The sequence below is a fragment of the Varroa jacobsoni genome, unplaced genomic scaffold (assembly GCF_002532875.2).
Source record: "Varroa jacobsoni isolate VJ856 unplaced genomic scaffold, vjacob_1.0 scaffold_454, whole genome shotgun sequence".
In the NCBI taxonomy this organism is placed as follows: domain Eukaryota; kingdom Metazoa; phylum Arthropoda; class Arachnida; order Mesostigmata; family Varroidae; genus Varroa; species Varroa jacobsoni.
In genome coordinates this window covers 221949-244132 of record NW_019213356.1, presented here as the reverse complement: position 1 = coordinate 244132, position 22184 = coordinate 221949, and the positions used below count along the sequence as shown (strand labels likewise).

Here is a 22184-nt window from a genome sequence, read left to right as displayed (position 1 = left end):
TTCCGAACGAGTTATGAAAAGTCCCGGTTGTTATAGCCATTTAATAGCTGGGAAAAGAAGCAGTGCCGTTGGGCTCGTGTGCAGTTAGTTGCGAACGTACGTATTCTCTAAAAAAAATTACCCATCCATAACCATGGGATAGTATGAATACAAGATGGCCGTACACATTCGCGTAACAGATTGACTTCAGAGCACAAAATGTATATTTTCGCATCGTGAAGATCATAGTAACCGCTTGATGAATTACTACCAAAAAATTTCCTTAGTTTTTCCTACTAAAAATTTAACGACGTTGAATAGTTTTCAAACATTTTGTTTCAAGTAAGCTTTACCTTTAATTGTTTAAAATTTGCTGCAAACGAACAATTCGTATCTAAATGCATAAAGTAAATACATTAAAAAAAAAAAAAAAACTTCAATAGAACATTAGGGTCTCCTGCGACCCAGTGCCCACTAGAGCATCGTCGTATAGGCGATCATGTTGTTCTCATAACTATAACATACATTACCTATAGAGATACTGTTTAAAGAGGAAACTAATTCAATTAATTCTGGTTATATTTTTATTTAGTAATATCTTCTTCTTAGTATTATTAACATTAACTTTGATATCCTCGTCGCCTTTGTCATAAATTTCATAGTGTTCCTTTACCCACAGCGTCTCACCAAACTCTCATCAGTTTTTTTTTTTACGATTAACTGTTTCAATTCAATGCTTTCTTTGTTAAATTTTCACTCATCTTGTCAACTCATAGCGTCTGCACGAAGGTGTCGTGAACAAACAAACAAACAAACAAACAAACAACAATGATTAATACCTGACCGTTCCATACCTGATTTTTGTTTCTCATTGCCTTCAACTATATGTTTTAATTCAGGCAAACATCAACCTGTGATTTTTCTCCTCTTCGCCGTTCTCTCAGCGATAGTAAGCGTTTCATCGAGGTTGCGTAGAGTATACCCATAACTTCCCGCTATTTCACGAGGGCAACTGTAACTCGTGTAGACGCGATTCACAAATAATTGGATCATCGTGGTAATTTATAGTCATAAGCACTACTAGCAGCTAGCTATATACGCATTGACTTCTTCGCTTCTGTTTGACGGTTGGTCACGTCAGTTATCGTGCACGCCTGGATCTCTGCCTGCCGTGTCGATTTTAGTTATGGGCACTGTTCGGTAATTTAGCTTTCAGATCTTGGTATACTGGACCACTCGGAAGAATAGAGTTAGGCATGGAATAGCTGATCTGCTATAGCGCGCCGTGGTATTTCCTTGAATCAATCTAATTGTCATTGCTTTTAGCGTTTTCGTTATCGTTCATCCTTTGCCGTGGCTTCCCACGGCATTCCCACATCCCAATCGAATATTGCAGACGTAGCGAGCTAATCTCCCCGAATACCCAACGTGCCTGGTCTAGGCGTGCCATAAATCGTAGGTAGCATTACATTTCCAATACTCTTTTCTCTTGGTGCGATTTCATCATTGGCTATAATGATCGAGTTCTTTCTCTATTTTCTAATAGGTCATCGCCTTCAATGGTCTTCGCTGCGCCTTGATCATCGCCAACCAAACAATAGTGTGACAATACTGAGGTGTACACTCCCGTACAGGCTATAGCTATATTATATCTTAGTATTAGCATAAACATACATACGGTGATAGTAACATTGTAATCACGGCCATGACTATAGTTACGGCATTGTTCCTTTTATCGCATTAGTATAATTAACATCAATGCCGCATTTGAATATTCCGCGCTTACCCCCTAATTATAGTAATAACAATGATCGTACTTATACTTCTTTCAATCTATCCCATCGCATAACGTTGTCACAGCGGCTCGTTTCCTCCCATTGACAACAATATATTCAATGGCACTAACACTATCGGATAACTATGACCAGTTGTGCCACTGATAATAGTAGCAATGTAATAATTACATTAATCGTTGTTAATTCGTATAACATTTATCTGTGATTGTTATGATGTTCGCATTGTGGTATTTGCCAGTTCTATTACGTCACTGAATTTTGTCACCTATATCAAGAACACGGTATCAATTCATCCTTCTCCTATTGACAGTTCCCCCTCTTTCCGAGACTCACTCGCGCACAAATATGCTTCACAAACAAACGTGTGTCGAACCATGAAGTATCAAAAAGTTGCTACGTCCTCAACAAAGGACGAAGCCATACGATAGAGACAGGGGAGCTTGGTCGGAACTTCCTTATTCCGCTGCTCGTGGGAGAATGTATTTAAGCTTTAGAGTACATGCGTGTTCCAAGCGGGAAGTTTCTATGAACTTGTATGTCAATATGAAAAGTATTCTCGAAGTCAACTATGACTAATGATGACGAAAGAAAGGTCTTATAGCCAGCGCTGTGAACTGATCAGTTCGCTGTGGATTACACTTCAATTGAAAGTGACAGAACCGTGTCACAGCACTGACACCATACGCTGGAAAATTATCATTGAAGTTCATGAGGTTACAATTAAAAAGCACAAAGGACAGCAAAAAACACGTATGATTCAGTTCCTAAGCTGCCAACGCAGCGTCGTTATCAGCTGTAACCACAGTACACCAAATAGCCTTCGTCAATCAGATATGGACAATAGTTGCGCTGAAAGATTTAGTTGTTGTTCCTCAGATGATACTCTGACAAGCGAACGTCTCTACAGAATCAGTTTAAGGTACCATTTATAGAGACAAAAGACAACACGGGCAGAATAAGCGAGAGTGAGCTGATGGTGAATCCATTGTCTCCACTGCGGGAACAGCCGTCGCAAAAGGCACGCTGAACTCCGTTCCTTCTGTGTCACTAACACCACCTTATAAATGTCACTCTTACAAATAGGCGCAACAGCTAAGTTAATGGAAGAAGCGCCATCGTCGCGGGGGGTGCATAGGTAAAATACGTACAGGGGAAAAGTGGCTGGGTCGACCAGTAGGCATTGGCGGTTCTCTTGTGGCTTCAACTACGCATGCATTCGGTTTCGTCGTTAGGCTAGGGTTTTCTAGGCAACGACATCGAACTTTTGCAGCAGCCAATCCGAAGTTAATGGGGGCTAGCAGGTGGTACCGGTTACACTCGCTCTTTTCACTAAGTTTTCTATGACTTTGTTCTAACTTCTTGTTGGGGATAAAGGAAACGTACCTATCTATTCATTTATATGTTATTTCACTATTTTGCAAAGATCCCACCCCGATATGAGTGTGAAGAACAATATAGTTTTCACAATTTCGGCCGGCTAAACTACGCCGTCTCCCCCCCCTCGACTTTTCGTGGTGCGATGCGAAACTATAAGCGTTTGGGAAGCTACAAGTTGCTTATAGCTACTTCGGTATCAGTTCAGTGGTCAGCAAAGCAGCCATTAAAATAAAGCATCTTAGGAAGGATGTAATTAGAGGGCTTGCAGAAAAAGATCAATACACAAGCAGAGCGCTGATTATACGACAGTGAGGTAGGCGGGGCACCACGTCAAGCGAGGGAGTCTTGCGTAAGACAGGTGTTGTACATATACACACGGGCCTTGGGAGCGAGTGGGTTTTAAGCTTTGTCTAAATACAGCCTCTGTCTACTATTAGCTACCTAGAGTTTATCACAAGTTTATACAGTTACGTCGCAATTGCACCTCAGAGAACCCGCACAGCAGTCGAAGTATTCTTTCAGAATCTGTTGCTGGCGGATTAGATTCATTTGCTTTGTTGTTATTGTTAAATGCTAACTCTACAGTACTGTACACAATCTTTTTACAGGTTAGCAATCATTACTAGAAGTGTTATTTATATTGTTTACTTTATCTAGAAAGGCTTCAGTAATAGTAATAGCTAAACAATGATAGTTATGACTTCGTAAAACTAAAACGCATGGGGGCCAAACCTAACCTATTTCGTTAAGTGGTCGCCCAACGAGATGGTCGACTTCGGCTTGGAAAGGCACCGAAATATAAAACGCCTGTTGGTTATCCTCGACTGAGAGCGGTCATCGTCTGCAACTCCATTTGTTATCAATCAAGATTATGATCTGAAACTAGTATCTTACCAGACCGGCCCACATCCGTTCCAATCTTCGGCTTATGTGCTAATATATACATCAATCGCATAAGGCATGTATACCTATACAGTTTCCTACTAGTCTGTATGTATATAATAAAGAACCGTATTTTTTAGGCTAGCCTGTTGCCGATGCAGACTCGCCTCCTCTATCTTTTGCTCAAGGCCTAGATAAACCTTCCGGCGTACTTTGTAGAACGTTCTTATCGTCGCAATTTTTATACGCCATCATTCCCTTTAAGCGTGCGACCTTCTCAGGTGCCAACGAATGACGGGTTATGTATGTATAGAGATAGAGGTGTTAATCACTAGAATATTACCCCTGCTTCGTATTGCCACGATAGTTATATCTGTTCTTGCGGCCTGCGGCCACGAAGCAAAGCAGACCAAACGGATACTGTCGAAATTCTACAATGCATCTGCAGACTATGTGGCTAGTTTGTTACTTGTTTATTTCGTCTCTTCCTCATTCATCTGCCTGTGCCATCTTTTAGATTCTATACGTTGCCTTGTGTCAAGAGCCCATCCACGTGCGCAGTAACCAAAAGCTTGTGACAATGTTTTTTTGCCGTCTCCTTTTTAGTACAGTAGATTATTTGATAAATTTCGTGATCTTTCTCTACTCTGCACTTTTGCGCAACGTACAAACAGCACACGGCAGACATCTTGTATCATTGTAACAATTAAATGAGTTCGCTACTCAAAGAAGACAACACCGCGGATGCAGTCAAAAATATATAAGACGGTGCTGCACATATTATTGAGATACGATGCATCGCTTACTTCGATTACTCCATTTGTTAACGTTTCACCTATTTAGTACCTGTCTTCATTACGTAATTGCCCACATGATCATCAGATGCTTGTGTCCATTCGTCCATACCTTCAGATGTGTCGTTTGCATTCGATTTGGTCATAATTTTCTGTTGTATTCCCGTTTCCTTTTGCCGCAGAAACCCGTTATCTGTATGATTCATCGTCCAATCAGTCGATTTACTGGTAATCAGTTGAAGGTTTTTGCACTTAATTCTCGCTTCTTTCTTCTGCGCTTAGTCATTGTCCCTATCCGCTGGAGGACTAGGAAATCTAGTATTTCACACCTCTGCTTGTTTACTGCTAGCTACCTACTTATCTACATCAGCAACAGCTAGTTTTCTGGTAGATGTCTCCTTCGTTTTGTTATTTCCGGCAGACACTTTCTGCGACGGTGCCTCGACAGTCATAGCTATACCACCGACAGCGCCTTGCTCTTCAACACCACTCCCAGCGGCGTTTTCGACAAGGCGGCAGAGCGCCGTATCGTATGATGGCGGACGTTCCGTGCGTTCGGTCCTGTCGCTAGCTGGAACGGTCTGTTGGAAGTGAAGTTGCTGTTGCAGCAGTGGTAGCGGTTGTCGTTCTCTCATGGTTCGCTCACCCGGTTGTGCTGGCACTCCGTCTCGATATTCCAGACTTGCGGCTGTCGTTTCGGGTTGTAGTCCAGGCGTCGCGTTTACAGTTCCGCCAACTCCGATAACAGGACCAGGTCCATCAGTCGCTGTATTTCCATTGGCTCCGCCTGCGGGAGCGTTGCCGCCTAGGCCGCACTGCACGCTAATTTCGAGTGAACTGTAGGATGGCGGAGGTGTTTCGGCCATTTTCTTAGCATTCGGAACACCATTATTAGCGCTATTGTCCTTGAAACCTCCAAGCTCCATTTTTCCGTCCTGGGCTTGTTTGGCTTCGGAGGCGATGCGCTTGAGATGATCTGCTGTAATGCGAAGGCAACAGAACAACAAGAACGACAATGGCATCCGTAGAAAAATAGAGAAATAGAAAACGGAAGGCGCACGAAAATGCTTTAACGTTAATAGATGTTCAAATGCGAAAGTCGGTAGGTGCAACCAAAGCCTCCACCGGTCAAGACTGTGGCTGGGATGATGTAGCGGACGTGCCGCGATTGGGGGAATGACTTAGGGAAAAGGTGGGACGCTTTCGTCTGCGGTAATATTATACCCTTCTTTTCTGGTCCATTATGGATTAGGTATTAATTGACTAGCCCAGCTGCTGGTTTCCAGGCTTGGAAAGGGAGGGCTTTTTTATATGATCTTCTTTATATGTAGATTGAGCTATTAATAAAGGAGAACTATTAAAGTGTGCTGTGAACAGTATGGGTCGCAGGAAGCTATAGACATAGATAGTTAATGTATACTCTGTGCTTATATATATGTGCTGTATATATTAAGTTTATGCACACGAATGGTTATTTTTTTATAATTTCGCTATATGTATTATAGGGAAAGTAAATAAACACTTTAGGTTTATATGTACGAGCGCATGTTGTTGTGAAATGATCATCTAATTTCTTCGGCTTTTCTAGCTCTCGCTCTCTACTATCCTTAGAGTAGCTACATGAAGCCTTATGGTATCCTAATTCTACTGTGTTTCCCTTACTTGGAATAAAAATAGTAACCTTTTGTATCCCCTGTATCCCTACCAGTTGCTCTCCGGTCAAATCTAGATCATAAATTGTTTAATTATAGCCACATAAGTCAATTATTTGGGGGAGGGGGTAGATCTTACAGGGGTAGTTTATATTCAATATGGGAAAACTCGAAAACTCTATTCGGCCGCAAGGTTTTACAGTCCAACGCTTGTTCCCGGGTGCCTTTACTAATACAAGATTACAAGTCCACAGTAGCTACTGCCGTTACCCGTAGCAGAAAGCCCGCAAGGAGTAAACCAGCGGCTTGGCGTCTGCCGAGGGCCACCTTTGGATGTACTCGTTGGTTCTTTTCGTTAGTACGGCGCGCCAGGGGAGCTTGCGGCTCGCCAAAGGCGATTTGTTGTTGGGCGGGGACCAAAGCTAGAGAAAATTGGTAGACGAAGGCGGACAGACATCAAAGGAGTGAGTGGCCGCGGTTTTAGCCAAGAAGTAGCCACGCAGCGAAGGAGCAATCCGTCTATTTTGCCTTCGGCTACACGACTCATGCGGGTTAACCTACTCGAAAGAGTTACGACTTTCGGCTACTATACACTTGTAGAATAGAATATGCACAACAATAGCGCGCATGACATACAGTGCTGTCAAAATTAAAATAAGCCACCATATTTAGTGCCTCAAGGAGGCATCCGAGATCGACAAATAACATGTATAACACGCTGGTACAAACATCCCGGCTCTATCTTGCCCATGACACAGCGTGGAATATATATCAATGACACGGTCTCAAGCACTTTTTTTTTATCTAAGCCATCCCAGAACTGAAAACAAGAAAGTATATATAGATATATATCGTACGTATACTAAATAGTACATATCGCTGTGCAATGCACCTTTCAGAGGCTCGAAACAGTCCATTAAAGCTTTGTTTGTAACGAAAAGTTAAAATGGCAAGCATTCTCTACTATTTTCCTCTATTTAGTATTTGCAGTCATCGTAACTATTAAAGGCGTTGTCTTGCAAGATTGCAAGACGTACTCAGCTTGCCGTCATCTTCCATTCTCGTCTCCTCACAAGTAGGGAGCTCGCGATTCTTAGCGCAAACGTGTGTACGAAGAGATGTAGGCGATATGGAGCTTTACGACAACAAAAACGAAAAGATGAATGGAAATAGAAGGAGCAAAGCCAGGTTGATTGGACTCCCGTTCGATATACACGCATTGGCTGAATGCACTCTGTGAAACGTTTCCTGACTACGCGCTAACCACCAACGCCAGTATCGTGCAGAGACGCTGTCTCCGCCACCATGTTCATCAATCTTTTCTCTCCGAAATTTCCGTTATGTGTTCGCTTCGTCGCTCCAGCATCTTGCAACACTGAATCGGGTTGCGGGGCGATGACACTGGCCTAAGCAGGCGAGAAACGGCATGAACACGCAGAATGGGCATGGTAGCAAGAACAACAGCTTTACGCTGAAGACAAACATACCGTCGTTCGATGGTATTTTTACCGTTGGTTCGGACTTAGCCCCGAAATCACCATACGCACTCTAGTTTGTAAGGAAAACAAAGAAAGAGCGATTTCCCATATAAATGAACAAACGTTCTCTTTAGATACCGTCTGAGAACGAAAAGCAGACATTGATACGCACGGCGCACGAGCTCATGCACTCCGGTTGCAGTTGTGTTACGATCGCGTGTGAATATTTGTGGATCAAATTGTTCTTATTGCTTTCATTCAATCGAATCGGCTACTTGTCAAAAGCATTAAAAGCGACATAAAACTGATAGAAATGTTGGCGTTGACCAAGTCAGCAAAGGCTTACAATAGTTTCACTTTTTGATAAGGTTTTAGGTAAAAGCGTGTCATTTGCAAAGCTAGGCTTTATATATTCTAAGCCTGCCAAATTAATCATACTTAATCAGTTAATAGGCACCGATCCGCTTCCCTGCTTTCTCTGCTGCCCTTACTTTTGTTATACCTCAGTTAAGTTTTAAACAGAATAGAGCAGTTCAGATCGTTGGCTGTACCACTTCAAATGGTGGGCTAATCTTTATTTCCTTGTTTCCTATAGTTTTAGCTGTGAATTACGCGTGAGTGAACACCGAGACCTCTACATGCATGCACATGTGATAGAAACGACATAGATTTAACGAAGCGGTATTTCCGCTAACAAGCGTTGACTTAACGTACACGCATACAGCACATTCGCTATTTCCCCGAAGGACAAACCACATCTGCACATAAGAACGTACAATATCTAACACCGACGTTATGACAATGTCTGCCAGCTCGCGAGATACGCCACTTTTCTGTAGATGGTTTCGTGCTCGTCTCAGTTCGCCACTCGAAAAGGCACACGGTAGAGCCATTCGTGAGAGCAATGTACCCTTGGTCTAGATACTTTTTGTCGGCCGTCGGTCTTGAGGACATTGGGGTTAGGCGCTGGGGAAAGTCCCATCGCTACGTCGCAGCCGTAGGCAACGGCTACAGAAGGCCGCCTTCCTTGCCACCAGATGTTTACCCCATTGCAAACGGTTTTCGTCGTCGGCTATCAAAAGCCACTTTAAAACGACTAGCGATGTTGAAAAGCTGCAATCAGCAAGCATCAAAACGTTAACGGTGTTTATTGTTACCAGATCTACCTGGTGCAAAAGAAGTCTTATAGCGGGTTTTTAAGCATACCAATTAGCAACACAATGCCGCGCAAATATTTCATTCCATTTCGATGTGGACAGCATACGCATATAACCCACGCAGGTAAAAATGAGATAATGGGAGAAATTCCGATAATTATGAATGATTATCAAATAATTCCATTAACAAACTGATGCCGTAGGATCCACAAAAATAGCTATAATATAATAAATGATAATCTGAAGTATTGTAGAGGTTTTGCCTGAACAAAGAAAACAAAACTTTTGGTTATTCTTAAGGAAGCTATCGGCTTTGAGCTACAGAGCAGTAAAATAACGTATTTACTCACCACAATGCAAAATATTCATCTTTTTCAATGCTATTGGACGTTATACCGTATATTCATAACGGTAGACCTAGGATCTCCGAATGATGTTTGAGCAGTTTAGGGATAAGTGACCTATACAGGGTCTCATACGGATTGTCAGGTCTTGATCAATGCTCACCAAGTCAAGCTCTAGCTATTCGAATTCTTGCTGAAGTCTCTACAATCCAGGTTTGCTGCTGTTTCTTTGCCAGGCGTTCCTCTTTGTTGTACACAGTCGGCATGCAACACTGCAAAAACCTATAGCGTCCGGAATTCTTTCTTTTCCCGGATCCTGCTTTTTTCTTCTGGAGATGGGCCTAAAAACATTACCCCTTCTTCACCATTTCTACCCTACTGCATCTGCTGTTGCCGCTACTTCTGCGAGAAATAATGGTATGCGAGCCAATGCCGAGGCACTGGCATTCGTCCCAAGTCAAGCCTTTTCACCCGTTTTTGAAGGCCCTATTCCTGTTGTCCGCCACCTCTGCTAGCTGCATTGTCCCCACTGTGGCTCCATTTCGAAGAGGAGGGCCGGCATTCAACCAGCGTTCATGTGGGCTTACGAAGGCCAAATGGTTACTGGCGCTGCCGGTTGAGGACGTCGGGAAGAAACATGTCCCATACCTCCCCCGTCGCCGCCAACAGTGTTCCCACAGTCGCGCGCGTTTGCTCTGCCGTGAAACGGCATGCGGCCTAACGGCCCAACAACCCAGAAGCAAAAGCAGCACCAGTAGCACAACTACTACCAACACCGGTGTACTTCCTAGGCCTTTCGTGGGCAAGCTCTATGTATATGCTGCGTGCGCCTTACGGAGGCGCCCCAATGCCCCCCAGGAGAATGGAGAACGCGTTCGTAGCTCAGTGGTGCACCGGAACACCGGAATGCTGCTCTTACGTGCGCTTGCCGCCTATTCAGACCGCTACTGGCTACCGCTGAAGCAGGAAAGCGAACGGATGAGAGCTAGCGGCGGCAGCAGCAGCAGCGTGACTCTTCAAGTGGAAAGATTCGCATAAAAATGGCAAACGACAAGGAGACGCAAAAAGAGAGACGGGCAAGGCGGTGCATGAAACGAATGGCCAAGTGAGCGATTGGCCCGACCATGGATCCATGGGTCAGCAGCCTAGTGAGTGTTGGCCCCCGCCTTAACCCCAGCAACGGATACGTTTTGGAAGGCAATGGAGAAAAGTGAGGCGGGGAGTAAGGGTGAGTAACGAAAAAAGAAGTCGACGATACTAAGGAAACAAGCCAAGGAGAAGAGGAGGAGAAGAAGAGGGAGTGGGTAGGTGGGGTTATATTTGGCTATTTGGCTTCTGCTACTTCTACTAATACTACTTCTGATGTTTCTTATCTCCGCTCACCAAGGCGAGGGCACGTAAATTGTGGTCGATTCAAAGACCGACCGCCGGTGGTTGATTCGTATTTGTGACCTTCGAGGAGTTCACAATTTACGCATTTTTCATTCCATAGTAAAAAGAGTAGAGGAACACGTCGTCGTGATAGCATTTAGCTCGATATAATCCTATTGAAGTAAATGAGACAATTTCTATTTATTTTAAGTGATATGAAAATTTTGCTTCATTCCAGTGTAAGTAGTATCAATTGTAAGTCTTTGCAACTACGTAAATGCTATCCGACGGCAGGAATAATATTTTCGCGTTAAGTGCTCACCACCTCTGGAACAAGCATCTTACGTATGACAGATTTGCGTCAATATCTCTTTAATTCAACGTTGTTCCAGATAACTCTCGCCTTGGACTGAGTCATAAAATGGTTCTGTCACTTGCATATATACCTAATGATATCCTATAAAAATTATCTTGGATTGGTTGACAATAGCAGGATAATTTTTTAGTTCGTATTTTACCTTGACTGAACCACTGTCGCTGTTCTAACTACACACGATGCTAAAGGCCCACCCAATAGGTCAATGAACATACCATCCTTGGCCAAGCAGAGTGTGCGCCGTGTTCTTGTCTCCGGAGTAGGACCTTCGTTGGTCGTCGACCAAACCCCTCTGCGGCTCGGGATGATCCCAATGGGCCGAGACGAGGACACATCATTGTCGCTACCATCCTTTAACGGCCAACCCCTCAGCGTGTTTGAGGCTTTCGTGTATAAAAATATCATCTTCTACCAGCACTAGCAGCAACTGCTATGGCCGCTAGCGCAAGTCCTACTATCCCGCTCAGATGCCTTTAAAGCTAGGCAGATGGTCGGTGAGCCGTCCCCCTACGCTATTCCTGAACGCTTGGCTCGTTCGTCACGATGGACGATGGCCAATAGCTGTAGGCACGTCCTTGTGTGGTGGCTGTGAACTGAACCACCATACACCGGGATTAGGTTTTGCTCCAACTCTTTTGGTTGCCTCTAAGCATGGTCACGGATAATAAGCAAATCTCGAAAGCGGTAGTAGATTAAAGACTGCCGCCTGGTCCGTTAGCAACATGGGATTTTGCAGTGTGTAGTTTTTTTTTGCAACCACGTAGAAGTGAAAATATCTAAGGGAATCCTTGAGCAATGCCGGAAGTCGAATAGGAGAGCTAACTGGCAAAGGCCAACATTGGCACCACTACCCCGACAGCAACATTACCCTAGCGGGAGACTTTATGAGCTGGAAAGTCCACGATTTCTACGCTACTTTAGCTAGAGCAGAGATGTAAGAAGAGGCTGAGTCGTATCGCAGGGTCTAAACGTCTAACATTGGCCGCTAGGGTTACTTAGAGTTGGGCTGGTTTAACACAAACATTCATAGTACGACATTCGAGTACACCGTGCAGGGTAGATTGACGGTCCAACTATGCGATTGTCGTACGACCAAAAACTCAAATACAGACCAGCAGTGCACAGGCAGTCCAAATCGCCGCTTTAGCAAGGAGTAAGTCGTCAGCGTCGTGGCTTCGTTTGTGGAAGAGATCGCTTCTAAGTGAACAGTATACGATGCGCGCGGACCCTTACGATGCTGACGAGCTTAGGGGAAGCCGAATTTGGAGTTGAGTTTCTTGAGTTTAGATTGCCTTCTTCTCTGTTTAGGCGCCGGGTGCTTGACCGAATCGCTTTGTCATCTTACGAAGCACAAGCCTCACTGTCCTCTTCCTCTCCACAAGAATAGTGGATAATTTTATACTTTAGGCAACGTACTGCGTGGAAAGATACATTTGGCGCGCACTATTTGCGAGCACTTCGTCCGTCTATTTTTGCCTTTATCTCGGCATGCGTAGCTTTTCAATTCAAATGGTCAGTCAGAAGACTGAGCTTTAGGTCGTGGAGGTTCAATCCAATTCACCTCCACGTTAATGAAAATGTCCTTATATAGCCAAGATGATAAATATATAAGCAAAAGGAAATAAAATCGAATTACGAAGCGAACCAGACGCGTAATCTGTGATATAAATTTTCTTTCACGTGAAAATCATAGGTCAGTTTAGTGAATAAATTGACTGAATAATTAATAGTTTTTTAATTTATTTCTATGACCCGTCTCAGGAGACCCATTTTCAGATTTTCTTAATGCAGCTTGTTTGTTTAATAATGCATGAATGAAAAGTACGTAGACCCATCGCTACGTGATTCAATACGTTCTGGGCTTTGGTGTTAATGACTTTTCTTACTCTAACACTCCAACGGTTGAGACCGATACTGCCGTTATCATAGCTTACTAACCCAGTACAGTCTTCTCGTTGGGAGTCTTTCCATCGGTGTGGCGGGCTTGTACGATTGCCCGGTGTACTTGTCCTGGTTCTCCATTTTGTGGCAGGTGCACCCCGAGAATTTGTTCAGCGTTTCCATACCGGTTTGGCAGAAGCAACTGTAAGCACATTAGAAGACAAGACGATTCAAATATCATATATGGGGTGTTAAAATATATAGTTAACTGAAATTAGACAGAATCCACAAATGCTTCGATTAAGCAATGTTCTAATCTGATTATTTGCTATTATTTAGTATTTGTCAAGCTGTCTAGCGGATCTAGCATACTTTAGAGCTGAATATTTTTTAAACTAGTTGGGCTGGAATGAAGATACTCTCTTCACGCTTGTCGCAATTCTTTGGCAGCTTCTGCACAACCACATAGCTTTCCTAAAATAATTCCTCTATCCACAGCCTTTGAAAGTGAATCGATACTTGCCTCTTTTTGGGACATGAAAGACCCCATAGTCACACAAGCTTGGATCAGGAGGATACGTGGAGTGAAGTCAACATTAGATATTCGTTTGCCCGATCCAGAAAATAATTGGGCATGGTGATGATATCTGGCGTTGTCATCAAGCAACCAGGCTGCGTGCTTTCGATTGCCGTGCCAGCGGTTTATGAGTCTCTTGAGTAACTTAAGACAGCGGCCTGCATTCATTATTTCATTTTCTCAAGTAGCAGACGCTTTTGATGTCCTACCATCACTTTACACCCGAACCCACTCAGCATCGCGACCAAACTCGATTTCTCTCCAAGGGGACACTACCCTTTCGCCTGGCCTTTCTCCAGCTGGTGGTAGAAATTGAACCATGCCTTGACTACGGCTCCAGGAGGTTTTTTGGTAATTAAATTAAAGTAAAGTAAAGTAAAGCGGTAAATTAAAGTTCCGCAAATTGCACGTGGAGTACACTACCCGCATTTCCACTTGGCCTGGGGTCAATGCACGAGGGGCCCATATTTTAGTTATATCTCGCATTTTCAGTGTGTGTGAAATGCCAGTTCTGGCCGACAGAGCTTTTAGACTCTAAACTCTGTTTTCGTAAAAAAAAAAAGCCTTGTCGATTGGAACAATGCGCCATTACTCTTCTTGTATAGTTATATAATCACCTATACGCTGGCCCTTCAATCTCCAATCCTGAAATGCTTGCACCATTTACGCATGATGTTCTCGCTCAAGGGCTTCTAACGTCTTCATCAACTTTCGATGAATTTCCGTAGCACTGTGACCTTCGAGAAATAAAAATTACGCCACTGCACATTAATTATCGTCATCAAGAGATTTTTCTTTCTGAATTGACTTCTCCTGAAGAAGACTCTGCCCGTTTACACTGACAAGATTCTAGAAGACCAGCACTTACCAGTAGAATTTCTGGTTTGGTAGCAGCGCCTCCCTCAAAAGCTGTTCAATTTCAAGACCTGTTGGAACCATTTGTAACAGCTTAATATTTACCAATTTAAAACACAGGCGTGTATTACTTTATATTTTGTGCACAGATTCACTGGGAAAACGCTTAAGAGTTGCGCACTGATAATAGCAAAAGTTTCGACCCATTTCGCCGACCCTCCGTCGTAGCTTGACTGGTGTTGTTTTCTGAACTTAATGCCAAAACAAACAAAACCAGACGATGCTAACCATACCACACAAAGGCGAATTCAACTGGAAATCGTTTGGGGACGTTTTTAAAGGCTTTAAGATGTCTGAAGTTACCCTAAGGCAAAGCCACTATCGTATCCAGCATCTTTGAAAATAAAAATATTTTTAGAACGGCGAAAATAGAAGCCAGCCAATAGCTGACGTATGTTTATATATATATATATATCGATGCAGGTTCTTCTTGGCAACAACTCATCGGCGAAAGTTGACAGAAAGAATTGAAGCAGGATGAGAAACGTCTGGGAATCGGGACATCTGGACTGGGGCAATTCACTTCCTCTGATTCATGCTAGAGGAAACATAGATTTCCCCAGTACGCGAAGAACTGAATGAAATGGGGAGTAAAGCCATTTTCAATACTGGGCTTCATAAACCGTTATGTTCGTACATATCATTACATAATGCGTATTGATATTTCGTGTACCAATATAAATTACTTTTTGTATTAGGGCTCTTATAATAGAAATGCTAATATTATTTACGATACTACGTAAAAATATTAAGCCCAAAATTTGTCAAATAGATAGGAGCGTCAGTGCGCTTCGTTATTTCCTTTGATTCTTCGCATAATTTAATTTTTGCTTTTCATTACTGTCAACGTACATGCGTATGTGAAAGATTGCTATCCTCTACTTTTATGAGCTCAACAGAGGCCAAACCATAATAATAATAGTTGAAATAAATGAGAAAATGACTAGCAAAAGTCAATCACGCCCTTTTTAGATGATATCTCAAAACACTGCCTTTCCCAAATGATTAGTAACAATACACTATACGTCGAACTACCAGAGGGCTCTGTTAAAGAAAGCTCAATCTACTGGCGAAATGGTGGTTGTTGTTGGCTAGAGTTAGATTTGAACAGCGTATGAGGCAGCAGATTTAATGAAACGTCATGAAGATAAAAATCTTTCCTTCGGCTGATCTCAGTACAGACGAGAGGGCACGCCCGGCTTGGCTCTAAGATTTACGTTGACTGAAGAAATGATCCAAAGTTAAGGGTTTGACAGCAACGAGAAGACAAGGGATCCCCTACGACGCTGCCTTGCCCTGTCCGCTTCCTTTTCAGCCCCGTTTTTGGGATCTGGACAAGCCATGTTCTGAGGGGCTCATTCGCAGGTTGAAGTCGCTCGGCCCCATTCGATAAATCTATCATCACTGGATAAGGCTTAAGCCAATTGATAGCTCAATTGGACTTAAGGTTAGATCAGGACGCCAGGATTTACACTTCTTCACTATAGTCAAGATTTACTTGCGTAAACTCTGATATTATGTGGTCACACGGATAACAGCTTAAGGAGATGCCATGAGCTCGGTTTTCATTCTATCAAGTGTATATGGTACCTTCATATGCCAGAGACGGTATATCTGCAGTAGCATATGTTATACTATACATTCGGTAATGTATGTTGTTATACGGATATTTAGCTGGCGGACTTACGGAGTGCTTACACTTCGTTCTGGGTTACAACCTCACTATCATTGCGTGGTGACCACAATGATCTGCGTGATCCACAACGAAACTAACAACAAGTGGCGTAAACCTAAAAAGCCGCATCTACAATTACCATATTCGGTTTATGCCACTTTGATGATACTGCAGGTCCAACGGATGGTAATCTACAGCGAAATCAACGAATTTTTTTTCCAAACCTTTCTACCCAAAACTGCACTGTCAGGCTGTTAGGATGAAAGGTACAGTTAGAAGGCCATGCTGAGTCGGCTGCCCTGTCGTTCGCCACTAGCTATAGCAGCGCCAAGGGTGACAGTGTTCAGCGACACCGAGCAGCAGCGAGCGGAAATCAAACTTTTGTCTACTTCCGGTTTCCTACCACCTTGCCTGCTTCTCTTCGTTACTCCAACTACCCTCTTCCAACCGCTGCCATCCCAAAAGGTTTTCGTTCTATTCGCTGCCTTTTCTTCGTCTTCCTTTTTCCTAAACTCCTTTCGTTTCTAGCGCACTATTCTGCCCTGCTCTGGACTCTATACTCGTCCCCATCATTTACCATCTGCACTTCGACCAGGACTACGGCTGCCGATGGACGCTGTCGGTGGTAGCACTGCCGATAGGAATTGCCATCACCAGCGCTTCGGCAGCTACCATCTTATTGCAGCTTGACGCTCACTCTTGCATGGATATGCGTGTACTATGCTCCCTTTATCGTTCCCTGGATTCGTAGTCGTGCAGGCCTGCGGCTTTCCTCCCGATTCGATGCACGAAGGGAACTTGCCTATCGGGTGTTTTCCGTTAGTTGACTACTGTTGGTTTATGGCCGACTTTGTTCGTTCCTATCCTTTTGCGAGTACATCCTGTTCGCTCTTTTTTATCCTTTTTTTATAATTCTGTTCCAAGAAAGGAGCAACGCACATTGAGATGAGGTCGGAGAAAGGAGAACAGCACGGAAAACTGGCCGCTATGCCTAGGCGTTTTTCGACGGGAAAATACGGTAGAACTACCTACCTGATCGAGATATCGTCCACTTCTTGAGACTCATTGTCGAACAGTTACGTGAACCTTTAGAAGGAGCGAAACGAATCCACATTGACGGAGTGCGACCAATTGCAGCTCACTTGTTAATCATGAATCGTGGCTGCGGTGACCTTGGCTGGCGCCTTCGGCTGAGCTAGTCTGTGGGTCCATATTAGGTAGGCATACGAGCTTCGTTGTCTTTGCTGCTACGTTAATGTTTTCATCCACACGACTGATTAATGCTGTATGAGCGTAAATAAGTACTTTTTTTATATAAAAATAATTTTCGGTTTGTTATAATTGTGAATTTTTGGTGACTTCAGAATGGGTATTATCTAAATACGATGTTCATATGCTTTTTAACTTCGGAAATAATTTATAGAAAATACGTATATTTAATGCCGAGAATAAGGTGGCGTACGCTAAGGTGGTTAAAATCGGGACTGTAACGCAATATATCCAGAGAAGCCCCGGAACTCTGAGGTTTGTCGTACCCAGATGATTCCCGAAGCAAACAAGCAATGCCAGTTACTGCACCATACTTAGGTGTCTATGGTTATATGTTTTACTCCCTGTCAGCACTCGCAGATAGATCCCAAGACCATGATCTAGCACAAAAGCTTTAATCCGAAATGGCTTTATGATAAGAATAAGTCTTTGTTCGTAACCTGTCAAAGTATTCGTTACCGCATAGAGGAGACAACTTTATATTGCTGCTATACGTATTATTTGTATCGAAGCAACGGAATGCCCCAGCCAAACTCTGTCAAGAAAAACTGTCCTTTCTTCTCTCGCTAAGACACAGAGCATCGCAGGATCACAACTGGCAGACAAAACGGAAAGGATAAATGAAAGCATTTGTCCCTTATATAATGTCCACCCATCGGGCTGTGTTTTGTCTTGCGGCCCTGCGCAATAACTTCCTGGTCTATCTTTCTCTCGCCTTCTCTTTTGTTCTGCTTCCACTTTTGCAACTACAGCCGTTTCCGTGGCTATTAACGCTGTCGTCGTGCCTCCTTTATACTCAGCTTTCTTTTCGTACCCTTGGTCTCAAGCAAGGGCCGAAGACATCGAGAACTGAGCGGCATAGTGCGTCTGTGGTTGTTCTGCGTTGGTGAAACAGCTCCCACGTTAGTTCGCAGACACTACTCTTGCTCCGGGCGCTACTACTGCGGTATATATTTAGGTAATGGTCTACGAAAAGGGAAGCAATTGGGAGGGCTTATAGAGTCATACATCTCATAGGTGACATTGGCTAACCTTAACGGCTATGAGAGGCTGCGGCTGACAAAGGATTGTGAAGCAAGCTGGAGAAAAACGTGCTGAGAAGGAGATAATAGATTTAGGAAACGAGAGAGAGAGAGAGATGTAGAAGGAGAATCTAGACTGGCCAAAAAGTCTAGCGACGGTCGCTTTGACGTTACTTTAGGAAAGTTGGTTCCTAATTTTTAGACCTTTCGTTTTGTCTTATTGCCGCTAGCTGCCCCACCCAGTCGTCAGTTTTTCTCCTTTATAATGTAAATTGCCGGCAACGGTCGGTAACTCTAGCACTTGTGAAACTTGTCGTCAACGTTTTGCTCTCTGCTTACAGCGCTATCCAAGCCATGCTTCACTGAAACAGAAAAACGGTAATAGTTGCGCAGTGGCTGGTATAGCTTTGAAAAATAAAAACATCAAGAATAAATATTAAATTGCGGCGATAAACAAGTTTCCCAAGACGACCGCAGCAATCATACTACGGGCATCTAGGCAAATATACGGCGCAGCATCGTCTTTGAGTTCCGTTTAGACAAGTTAAAAAAAAAAAAGAAAAAAAAGAGGGCAGTCAGTACGTTTGTAACTGATACAGTTTAGGCGCACTATACTGACTTTGATAGTTAAAAGAAACTTTAATTTTACCGTCTTGTATAGCTGAACGCGGACAAATGTAGCTTGTTGACAACTGTGCCTTCAATTATGATTGTGTCCATATGAAATTGAGATTTTAGCTTAATCCATGCAGTATAGATGATCGTCATTGTCATGGCGGTAATGGCCCTGTCTGTAGTATTTTTCCTGATGGTCCATATTCTCACCGAGCTTTAAATACTTTGATACAAGAGGTGTATTATATGATACTGTTAATTGGAAACACATCAGCGAACTAGAACCCAAATCGCTGCTTCCGAAGAATATAGGACTTGCAGCCGACTTGACAGTATTAAACATGTCAACGTAATATTTTAAGCTTTGCTTGCAACCCACAGACCGTATTTGTGATCCTTGTGTCAGTATTTGCTTATTTTTTCTATAGAGTTAATGAAAAAACGTTTGCTGCTTTTTGGGTGTGTCTTCCGAAACAAGCGTCAGGCTGGTTTACTGTTGTTTTCCCAGTTATAAATTTCTCGAGCGTGACATTGAGTGCTATTTTAATGTTGCACACATAAAAACATTGGACCCCATCTTTAGGCCAAGCCCGCAAGCGTTTGAGATTTTCGTCGTCTTCCTTAAAGCATTAAAAGGACCGTCTTGGCGACTCAGCCATTTTTGGCACAGGCCGATCGTACCGTTGGAACTCTGACTAATGATGTCTTCAACATCCTCTTTTGAAGACTTTATCCGAGGATGATTACCCACTCTAGAACCCGAGTTCCTTAACCCATTCTTTGTCTCTTTGGAGATCCGCATAGATAATTAGAGAATTTAACTGGCTTTCGACTAACGCCTTCAGCAGCTTGCTCACAGCACTTACGGAACATGTACGTTTATAAAAAAAATATATGTATATTTGCTAAACACGGTTTAAGCGAACTATATGAACCGTATTCATGGGTTAAAAATGGCTTTGACTGAAAATTGATAAACTGGACGGGCCACACTGTTGCCCTCGAAAGAATAATTGAGCTAGATTCTAGTGCGTTCGAGGCGAGGAGCGATAGAGGATACTTATAGAGAGATACAACGGATGACCCGCTGAGTTTTTTTTAGCGCTGCGGACCAAAATAAATTGTTTTCCAAGCTCAATGTGCCGCCTAAGGTATATCTGTCTCAATGTGGAGCTATCTTGTCATTTGCAAGCCATATACCGATGAATATGTGTCGCTACTTAAGCCTAAAATCAGCGATTTCAATGTGAAGACATAAAAGTCCACAACAACGACGGCATTCCGGGGTTTACAATTTGTACCTTATGACAAAGAATGCACGAGTTCAGAATGTTTTATGTTGCTATTTTACCATGCGAATGATCTCTGAGCCTAGACTGGCCACTCTATGAGAGCTCAATGTAATTATAGCATTGCATGCAAAAACAGCCATATAAGATATAATAATATAATTCGTGTTGGGAGGTGAGAAGGGTACACGTGCGATATCATCACCACAATCGCAGCTGGGTATTAGATTGCTGTGTTAAAAGTAGCAACTGGTACTATAGTATTGGGTATGACGCGTCCAGCCAGGATGTCACCGTAACGGTACCGCGCGGACTAAATAATTCGGAACAATGGCCATTTTCGTCATGGATATTCTCAATATCTCCGTAATTCTCATTATAGGGAATCTTTCCGTAGGACTTCTGATTAAGAAGTAATCAAGACAGAAAGGCAGCGGCCGCAACGCCTTCGCCCAGTACGCGAGTAAAATTAGTCTTTGCGTCCTCCTTAATTCACTGATTTCGCTTTGTTTTTCCCGTAGTGCCGCAGCTGCCTTATGGGGCATTACGGTCAGAGCACAATTCTAGCGGGTCTTTAAAATGCAGCTAGTTCACGGCATCCAGCTCGTGTTGAAAGACAGTATTAACCCGTTTCTTTGCAACATATCTTGCTGATCCAGTCTACAACTGTGAATCGTCTGCCTTTTCCTTGCTACATTATTATTGTTGTGACTATGGCCTGCCCCGATGAACCACACGACTCAAATACGCCGAAACGGCTTGGACTCAATGTTCGCCCAGTTTAATTTCCAAAGCCGCGCATACAGAGCGCTCGCTGCCTTCTACCCAGCATCTGCTTAACTAGCCATGTTCTTTCCTCTGGGCTTGGTGTAGACCAAGCTTTAGTTCCTACTAGAGCTCTAAAGGGCTAACAGTAGCCCTCCGCGCTTGGAAATCCATGGGAGCTGTACTGCAGTCGCTTTCACGATTCCTCTTCTGTCTCAAGCCCTCACCCGCTCCATTGCTCGTCCCAACATTAAAAGTTCGACTCTCTGCTCGCCCTTGGATCTCCGCTGCCGTTGCTTCCGACTATATGAAACACCATTCATAATTGACAACAGCCTTACCCAACGGACCGGTCGGCTCCGCGTAGTCCAGCTACAGATCTGCGAGTTTCGGATCTGGTTAAGCAGCGCTGGCTAGCCCAACGTTCCTGCTGTTGCAGTGATCGTCTACATCCCTTTTCATACGAGTCTTCTTTAGTCCCATCTAGCCTATGGCGTCTGCAGGCCTCTGACAGGCCAATGAGTCGGTGGGATCGCTACTCATGTCGGTCGGTTCGTAGCATTCCTGTCTTTGGCTGATGGGTTTCACGCGAGAAGCAGCAGGACTCTAACACTGTCGGTATCATCGCCTGTAGAAAGAGTCCACGCTCTCATAGCACCTCCCCTACGTGCTTTAAGCCTTCTAGGTGGTACGAGGCAGATGTAGCGGCCACCGAGAAAACGCGGCTTCATTTGGGATGAAATGCTGCCCAGATGATGGGGTTTGTAGTGGGAGAGGAGAAAACCATCCGTAGTCGTGGCAATCTTCCACCACTACCATGATGACGATGGCGATGGCTAGCGGGGGACTGCTGGTGTATTCTAGAGTATTCTATTTTATGCCGTTTCTCACTCGGCTAGTGGTTGCTGTTAGTCTGTGTGCCATTTAGAACCACACTCGCAGAGTGTGCGTGTGTGTGCGTGCGTGCAGT

The 22184-nt window shown here is 43.6% G+C and overlaps 1 protein-coding gene across 1 annotated transcript in view; it reads right to left on the bottom strand.

The window, feature by feature from the left end:
- Positions 1 to 545: 545 nt before the first annotated feature.
- The window catches only part of LOC111260584 (uncharacterized), a 183135-nt gene continuing 161496 nt past the window's right edge, over positions 546 to 22184 (bottom strand). The window contains exons 4-5 of the mRNA XM_022833463.2: positions 13145 to 13289; positions 546 to 5807 (exon numbers count right to left, since the gene is read on the bottom strand). Coding sequence (XP_022689198.1) covers positions 5182 to 5807; positions 13145 to 13289 — 771 coding nt within the window. The 3' untranslated portion in view covers positions 546 to 5181. The remainder of the gene's footprint in view (positions 5808 to 13144; positions 13290 to 22184) is intronic.